Source organism: Rhipicephalus microplus, chromosome X (assembly GCF_043290135.1).
Source record: "Rhipicephalus microplus isolate Deutch F79 chromosome X, USDA_Rmic, whole genome shotgun sequence".
Classification (NCBI taxonomy): Eukaryota; Metazoa; Arthropoda; class Arachnida; order Ixodida; family Ixodidae; genus Rhipicephalus; species Rhipicephalus microplus.
In genome coordinates, this window is record NC_134710.1 from 312,990,137 (window position 1) to 312,998,880 (window position 8,744).

Genomic DNA, 8,744 nt, shown 5'->3' on the forward strand with positions numbered 1-8,744 from the left:
GAGCTTAATGAAATGTCTTTCACTGTCAACAAATATAGGTATGCTGTGCGGACAATGAGCGACCTGAACAGGCCGTGTAAATGTAACGATGAATCGCTTGCTTCTCAATGTGTCGCTATGCCCATTGACATAGCATTAAAAAACGCAGTAGAAATTTCAACCAGAGACTCAACACGGCAAAACAGCATGTTTTCAGTTGCAGGTTTAGAGCTGCAGAAATGATTTCGCGTTTTGAAGATCGGATTATCGTTGTTCTGGTCACCGGTTCAGAGTTTTCACGGCACCGATTCACGTCTTTTTGAGTGAAGCGTCGCTCTGAACTTCAGAAATTCTGATAAATGTATTTGGAACTCTACCTTTTTTTTGTTTCAGTCATGAGTAGATGCGCGCATGCAAGTTGAGTCGAGTTGAATGAACTTTATTTTTTTAATGGTTGTTGCTGTGCCCGGGGCTAGGCTGCCAAGGACACACCGTTCTAGGAACATCTTCTGATATACGGGCCACAGCCCTGGCCCGCTGGACGGCCCACAATCGCTCTTTGGGGGCCTCGCTGAAAAGAGCGGCTTGTTATCGCTCATCAAGGCGCTCCACTTCGGAGGGTCCCTCAATCGATTGGATTTGTGGGGTTTAACGTCCCAAAACCACTGTATGATTATGAGAGACGCCGTAGTGGAGGGCTCCGGAAATTTCGAGCACCTGGGGTTCTTTAACGTGCACCCAAATCTGAGTACACGGGCCTACAACATTTCCGCCTCCATCGGAAATGCAGCCGTCACAGCCGGGATTTGATCCCGCGACCTGCGGGTCAGCAGCCGAGCACCTTAGCCACTAGACCACCGCGGCGGGGCGGTCCCTCAATCGACGTCGTCCTTTCTCGTGGCCTATCTTCGTTTCTTGCGCATTGCCAAAATATATGTGCCATATCGGCCCGTTCATGCGCGCACCAAGGGCAGCCAGGCGACGGGTGCAGCGTGGGCCACAGGCGGCGGAGATGGTAGGGGTTCGTGAACGTGCCCGCCTGCAGCCTTCTTAAGTCCACCACCTTCGACCTGTTCAGGCGCACGTGGGGTGGCGGAAATTTCTTCCAGTCTTTCCTATAGTGCCCAAGGACGTCGTGGTACGTGGCAGGAAACTTTTCTGCATAGCAGTCGGCACACCTCTGTTGCCTTGCTTCTTCTGCACCCATTGCAGTTGCTGCAACAACGGTGGTGGAGGTGGTGTGGTGTTGGTAACGTCGGTGGTGGCGCTGTCTGTGGCCAACGCCTTGCCTCCACCGGTGCTCCTCCTAATCACGGTGGTGGCTGCGTCGCGGCAGCTAAGTTGCCTCGCGACGAGGTTGGCGTGCTCGTTATGGCTGGGCGGGATGCCATTGAGTCTTTGGCTGTTGGCAGTGTGGCTGCTGGTTTTACGGGGGATCAAATCCCGGCTGTGGCGGCAGCATTTCCGGTGGAGGCGGAAATGTTGTAGGCCCGTGTGCTCAGATTTGGGTGCACGTTAAAGAACCCCAGGTGGTCGAAATTTGCGGAGCCCTCCGCTACGGCGTCTCTCATAATCTTATGGTGGTTTCGGGACGTTCAACCCCACAAATATATCAATTGCTGGTTTTACGGCTGTGTGTGTTAATAGTTGCAATGTCACCCATGTGCGAGGGAAACTACTTAAGGGCCTCGTCAGAAATGTTCCCTGATGCGAAGTACCCAGCCCTGGCGTTAAGCATGCGAGCCATCTCCTCGGACACGCAGCCTTTAATATAGCTGCGAATCGCTGATTTAGAATCTCTAATAATCAGGGTGTCGTTCGCACCACTGTAGAGTACTGCTAAAGATATGGCCATCTCTTCCTTAGCTTCGGCTGATGGCAGCGGATGCCGTGACCCGAACCTTTTCCGCTATATCCAGGACCACCATGAAGAAAGCAGGTGCCGCCGCTGTTGACAGGACTAGGTGTTGATGTTAGGTTCGTGCATTGTTGCATCACACTTCCGGCCACAAGCGAAACACAACAGCGCACGCCGCGAACAGAACAGACCGACAGAGCAGAACAAGCCGCAATCACCGCACGGACACCGTAAACAAATGGTGCTTGCGCCACCAAAGCGAAACTGAGAGAAAGAGAGAGAGACAAAAAAAAAATAAACGGGTAGGGTGAGCAGCATGCTAACACAGAGAAAAAAAAAAGATGGTTACGTCATCAAGGCGAAGCTCCGCCCTGAACGCATTTGTTGTGATACCAGTCTCGCCCGACCACCACGACGGGGCGCGCGAGCCGATTTTCGACTAGAGTGCCTCGATGCGCGCGCCCCCGCTTAGAGTGGTGTCAGCTTTTGCAAGGGCAGATGCCGCCGCCTCGGCTTCGGCGCCAGCGCGACCGCCATTTTGGCGCCTCCGGCCGGTCGTTCGTGCTTGGCGTGTGAGGTGTTGTTGGGCAGTGTTCATTCCCTTACAGTTTTATGCACCCATCTCCGCATCACCATGCCCGGCTGCTGCGTGCCGCAGTGCTCGAATCACTCGAGAAACGGATGGAAGTTGTACCGGTTTCCAAGAGACCCAAAAAGAAGGCTTCTTTGGACCGTTAAAATCAAACGAGACAAGTGGCAACCGACTAATACGTCGCACGTATGCAGCGTAAGTAAACATTTTTTTTTAGTGCGTCGTATTCTGACTGGTCAGCATTATTTAGGGCGCCGTTGTTTTTTATTTAGGTGCGCAATGTAAACGCAGGACAGCCAAACGTCGTGCAGGGTACTGTGCGGCGTGCTCGTGTTAAAAGATCACGCTTTAAGAAAATGCGTCAAGTACGGGGGCTTCGGAAGCCCCCGTGTCGATAACATTTCATGCTGGTTCAAGGGCCTCGAGTGTGCTACTACATTCATAGGAATTGCGACTAGTTTCAGTGCCCTTGCACGGGAAAGTGTTGCCTTGGCAGCAGCGTTGTGAAATCCTTCCCACCCCCTACCCGAGGCTGTTAATTTCGTGCACTGCGCTTCGCAGCTATTTTGCTCGCGAGACCGGCTGCCGCTGTCGTGACCGTCCGCCTCGCAGCCCGAAGACAGACTTCGTGAAATTGCCGTACTCGCTCGCCAACTCGCCCCGACAGCGTACGCGTCGACCGGGTGCTGGCGGAGTTGAGCTGAACGAAAAGTAGGCAAGAGATGGGGACGCAGGAGGTGTAGTTAAACAGATGAGAATTTAGAAAGTGGAGGAGGGAGAAAATTATATGCAAGGGCAGAAAACGGGGAGCGAGTTCAGGCCGCGTGCCGGCGAGCGAGTACGGAAATCTGACGGCGCCTGACTGCTGCCGAACTTCAAGAGTACGGCACGTAGAGTTCACGTAATTCACATAAGAGGAAATTGGACGTGAAATGCGCGCATATGGCCTCGCAGGGAATTAACATAGGCTCGGGTGCGTGGTAGGGGGATTTCACAACGCTTACGAGGCCTGCCCATGTTTATTCGTGCACGCGTTGGCACTGATCGGTCGAAATTTGAACGCCTCTTGTGAAATCAAGCCGTTTGAACATAAACATGCTGTTCCTGCGAAAAACTCGTAATATTACGAGGCCGGACTTCTGCCCGTCTTGTGTGTATCGTCGTATGTATACTTGGGAATCAGGAACACTTCAGTGACGAACAAAACAAGCGCTGTTACGGAGTGTTGTCATTTTTACCTGACAAATAAATTCGATTGCATTGGGAACTTGGAGGCTTGGGTACAAAGCTTTCGATAGAACGAAATTTGTAACGCTCGCTATAAAATCAGACCTGGTCCTTTGTCGGCACAATAGACTAATATTTTATTCACATGAATTCAGGAATCCTTACAGATTTTCAGTGCGAAAATTGAAAGGGTTATTATAACAGCAGGCTGGGTCTATGATCGCGCTCACTGAAGTGGCTTACGTGAAAGCGCGCGTGAGCTCAATTAGTTTCCTTCTTTTTGTGCTTCAAAGTTGCTGCTAGTTCCTGCTGCGAATCATACTGAATGCATACATGAAATCTTGTTTATTGACAGTGACAGACATTCGTTTTTCTTCTGCCAGTGTGTTAATTTCCAATTCTGGTTTTATTTGCAGGCTCACTTTGAAGAGAACAACTATGAGCAACATCGTGCGGATGGCTGGAAGAAGTTGAAACCAAATGCCGTCCCAACTTTGTTCACATTCAAACGTAAGATTGAACTTTTTTCTTGCATTACATAAAGCAGCACCAGTTGCAAGTACTCTATGAACCTGGGATTTCTACGAAGCTAACACCAAATAGGTCCTCATATGCTGCGTCCACATTAGTGCATAAATTCTGGAAATGCAGTCACGGACAAAGCTAGGAAATGCGAACACAAAAATGTGAACCAGACCACGCAAAATCGAAAAATACTGCTAATATTAGACGGTCAAATAATGGCACGCTATTAGTGCGTTTGGAAAGCTACATTTCCCAACTTTGTTTTTGTGATTACGTTGCATCACTTTGACTTGCATGTAAAAAAAAAATTGCGATACTTGAGTGTTGTGGTTTATATTTCTTGTTTGCATTTTTGGTCATGACTGTATATACGTCTGGATTTCAGTGTTTACAGGCATGACCCACTGCACAACAGTTTTCCGCTACTTAGCACACGGTCGTGTACTGCTAGGATGTCAGGTGCAGTGGCTATGTTATTTACAAAGGGGGAAAACGGAAACCATTATGTATACGAGATCCACGATGCACGAGCCCCCACTACAGTGCGCCTCATTACCTGCGTTGCGTTGGCGTGTTAAGCCCTACAATCAAATAATCAATAAACTGCATAGGGAGCGAATGTCAGTTGAGCCCTCCACAACGGCGCACACGTGTAGCTCTGGCATATGAAGCTCCAATTTGAATTAGAGCCATTTATTGTGGGGAGAAATTTTGAGCACAATTTAATTATGGTATTTTAAGACCTTCCCCTATCCCTTGTGGAAAGGGCGGGGGAAGGACAAGTGTCTTCCTCACGTCAATAACTAAGCCGGTATCTGCTGCATGTGTTACATTTGTAAAATTAACAAGCTAGACATGAACTGGCATTGCTTGAATATGTTCATGAATACATACATTTCTGCTTGCAGCACTGCCTAAGGAACGAAAGCCACCAAAAGAAAGAACTGTGCCTGCACCCTCCAGCAACGAGACCAACAAATCTCCTCCTGGTCTGCGTCAATATCCAGCTGCAGTTAAAACTACCCTAGAGACCCCACAAAACCACGCCGTTCCTGAATCTACACGGCAAGGAACATCGTGTTATGGGCACGACACCATGGAAGTTGACGACGCCGTTGTTGAACTGTCAGCGAACACTAGTGATGCAGATTCAAGAGAAGTTAATGCAGCGGCTGGTGAGACATCAAATTCTACTGCAGAATCAGCAGAACTGAAGAAGAAGCTTGCTGACCTTACAAGAAAGTACTCTGAACTTCAGCAACATCATGACACAGCCAAGAACACCATTAGTGGTCTCAAGAAAAAAGTGCAAAAACTCGAGACTGAGGCAACAAATATTTCGCAAAATATGAAATTTCTCAACGACGATCAAGTACGCGCTCTCTCAAGGAGCAGCAGCTTGGGGAACTCTTGGTCTCCGCACACTGTCAAGCAAGGCCTTCAAATTAAGTTTGCTTGTGGAACAACCGGATATGAAACTTTGAGAAAAATGGGATATCCTCTCCCATCCAAAAGAACGCTCGCACGGAGGATTCAAAATTTGAAGTTTCTCCCAGGCGTTCTTCACGAAGTGATAGACGTTATGAAATGCAAAGCCGAGACCATGGAGGATGTAGAAAAGGACTGCGTCCTTTTTTTGGATGAAATGGAGATAGTGCCGGGGTTTGAGCTAGATCGGGCTGAAGACGCACTTCTCGGAGGAATAACTCTTCCTCCGAAGCCTGAAGAGCCTGCGGTTCATGCTCTGGTATTTATGTTGGGCGGACTTAACCAGCGATGGAAGCAGGTGATTGCATATGAATTTACCGGAAGAAACATCGATGGCGGCTTGCTGAAAAACTATGTGTTGGAACTAGTACAGCTGTGCAGTCAAATATATCTGAGAGTTCACGCAATCACATGTGACATGGGCTCGGCAAACCGCGCAATGTGGAGGGAATTCGCCTTTTCCAGTCACAGAGATTCTTCCACGGTGTGCTCCATACCTCATCCGTGCATGGACGGGAAGGAACTTTTTTTCATTGCTGATCCGGCTCACGTCTTGAAGAACCTCAGAGGCCAGCTCTTGAGCTCAGAAGTTTTCACGTTGAGTGAGGCCACAGTTGCCAAACATGGCCTGCCTTCTTCACAAGTCAACTTGGAATATGTTCAGGCTGTGCTCGAAGAAGATTCTAAAAGAGAACTGAAGGTAGCCCCAAACTTATCCGAAATGCACACCAGCGCAGGCCACTTCACCAAAATGAAGGTTGGTGTCGCTGTACAACTTTTTCGGGAAGCTCCCCCAGCTATCAGATTCCTTATAAAGGAAGGAGTTCTTAAACAGGAAGCAGAAACAACAGCTTGGTTCATGGAGCTGATTTCAAAATGGTATGCACTGATGTCTTCGCGGCATCCAACACTGGCCCTGAGTCGGAGAAGTAGGGCTAAGTACTCCGAAGCCCTAGATACATTACACACAGCAATAGAAACCATCAGAACTATGAAAATGGGTGCCACATCCCATTGGAAACCGTCGCAAGCAGGTGTACTCATATCAACTACAGTTGTACTTCGCCTCCAAGACGTTCTTTTAAGAGACGAAGGCTATGAGTTTTTTCTTACGAGCAGGCTCCTGCAGGACTGCTTAGAGAACCTCTTTTCTGTGGTGCGGCTTATGAAGCCGGTTTCCAATGCCTACGATCTCAAGTGCGCTCTGAGACTGGTGAGCGTAAGCCAATTTTTGCATACACCGAGGACGACCAGCTACGAGCTTGATGACAGGGAGTACCTGGTGGACCTGCTATCCCAGGGGAAGGAAGCCTGCGTCGAGAAGGAAGCTCAAGAAATCGATGATTCAGAGATTTTGTTCATCGAAGGATTGTCGTCCACAGAATGCAGTATTCTCTTTTACCTAGGAGGATTTATTTTGAAGGGAATTTTGACATCTGTGAAGTGCGCAAAATGCAAAGATCCTCTCCTTGGAACTGCCAACGACGAGCATGCTTCGCTGACAGCACTGAAAGAGTACGTTTCAGATGGAGGCAACCTCATCTACCCCAGCAAGGGAGTTATGAAAGCCTTGATAGACTATGAGGAGCATTTTGCTGCCATAAACTCTTGGTGCACAGACAAAGTAGTCACGATGAAGTCGCCGCTTCGTTCACTCACCGCATACCTAAACAAGGTGCACCGCCGCAGCTTGTGTGTATGCGCGGAGCACGAGGACAGTATATACCGACTGCTCACAGAGAGGTACGCAAGAATAAGGCTGCGCATTCACCTTCGGCAGGTTCCAGTCGGGAGTTGCAATGGACATGCAAGCAAAACATGTGCCGGCGTCAACCTCTCATGAGAAATGGACACGCCAAGATAAGCTGTATGCTTAAAAGGTTTCGGCTCACGTGGGCACGCTTTTGACTCTTGCATTTTTTATTTTTAAACATTTCATTTCGTACTGCATTTGGTTTGTCTTGTATCTGACTTTGATTTTCACTAGTGGGACAACGCAGCATTAAGGCGCACAAATAAATGGCCTGTTCACTGAAATCGTGGGTGTCGTTTCATAAAGGTACACTGGTAAAGCATGTTACTCTCGGGTATGCTGCCTGCACAGTGCATGAAATGGTGAGGCAGGGGAAGGTGGTACCGAATGTCAGATAATGTGTGTGCGTGTGCGTGTGTGTGTGTGTGTGTGTGTGTGTGTTATATATACACACACACGCAAGTATATAAAGTACAGCGATTCCTGCCTTTGCTATTCGGCTGATTCACAAAGACCCAAATATTGCATTCCTTTCAGCAAGCGTAGTAATAAAAGTTCATGCGCCCCTCCGTCTTAACGACGACAACGGTTTAACGCGAATCTTTCTGGTGTGGGAGTTCGTGGCTCATTTCATTCAGTCTATGTCAGCCCCTGGCGCATTGTACAAGCACAGGCCACCGGTTTGTATGACGTCCGTTGTTCCATTTAACAATTAGGCAACAACAGCACTAAGAGGTGTCCAAGTTGCACCAAAAAAAAAAAAAAAAGCTCGCCAACGAGTACTTCTTTCCTACCATACGCGAGCACCGCAAGCGGTAATGCGCTTCGCATGCTGCCCCACTACGGCAGGAGCCGTAATGGCGGCCGTCGTAGCAGACGACGCGGCTGTCCTCACCCTCAGCGGAGCGCGCGGGCATCAAGGCACCCTATTTTCGACGCGCTGAGCGGCCGCCGCTAACTCTGAGACGAGCTGGAAAAGGGAAATTTTGAATGCGAATGTATTTATTCGTCCGTCCGGATCCATACACATCCCTCTCCCATAGCAACAGCTGCTGGCGCGCGCGCTTATCCCCTAGCAATGAGAGCCCCCACCTCCACAACTTGAACGTTACTTTACGCCGCCTCAATTCAGTGGGCTTGAGACGCATTTGTAGCCTTTGTGCTGCACAGCCTGAAAGCAGCGCGTTCTCAACTCGTTTGTGCTGTATTGAAGGCGGTGGCAACAGCCCTGAGGTGATTACGAACGCATGTAGGAAGCGTTCGTTGAAAGAGGCGCCCAAAAGTGAGACACTTGAGGCGCGTCGATGAGTCGTCCAGCGAGT

At 49.1% G+C, this 8,744-nt stretch overlaps 1 protein-coding gene across 1 annotated transcript; it reads left to right on the top strand.

Annotated features, from left to right (window-relative positions):
- The first annotated feature begins 2,382 nt into the window (after positions 1-2,382).
- On the top strand, positions 2,383-7,707 carry LOC142776230 (uncharacterized). Its single transcript, XM_075879510.1, has 3 exons — positions 2,383-2,624; positions 4,073-4,166; positions 5,090-7,707. The coding sequence occupies exons 1-3, from the start codon at positions 2,472-2,474 to the stop codon at positions 7,510-7,512; spliced, it is 2,670 nt and encodes an 889-aa protein (XP_075735625.1). The 5' UTR covers positions 2,383-2,471; the 3' UTR covers positions 7,513-7,707.
- Positions 7,708-8,744: the final 1,037 nt, after the last annotated feature.

What these genes read in the sequence shown, in the direction of transcription:
- LOC142776230 (XM_075879510.1), top strand. Translation starts at nt 2,472, where the DNA reads ATGCCCGGCTGCTGCGTGCCGCAGTGCTCGAATCACTCGAGAAACGGA. An exon ending in ATACGTCGCACGTATGCAGC is followed by an intron (nt 2,625 to 4,072) that starts GTAAGTAAACAT and finishes TTTTATTTGCAG; the next exon opens with GCTCACTTTGAAGAGAACAA. An exon ending in AACTTTGTTCACATTCAAAC is followed by an intron (nt 4,167 to 5,089) that starts GTAAGATTGAAC and finishes TTCTGCTTGCAG; the next exon opens with CACTGCCTAAGGAACGAAAG.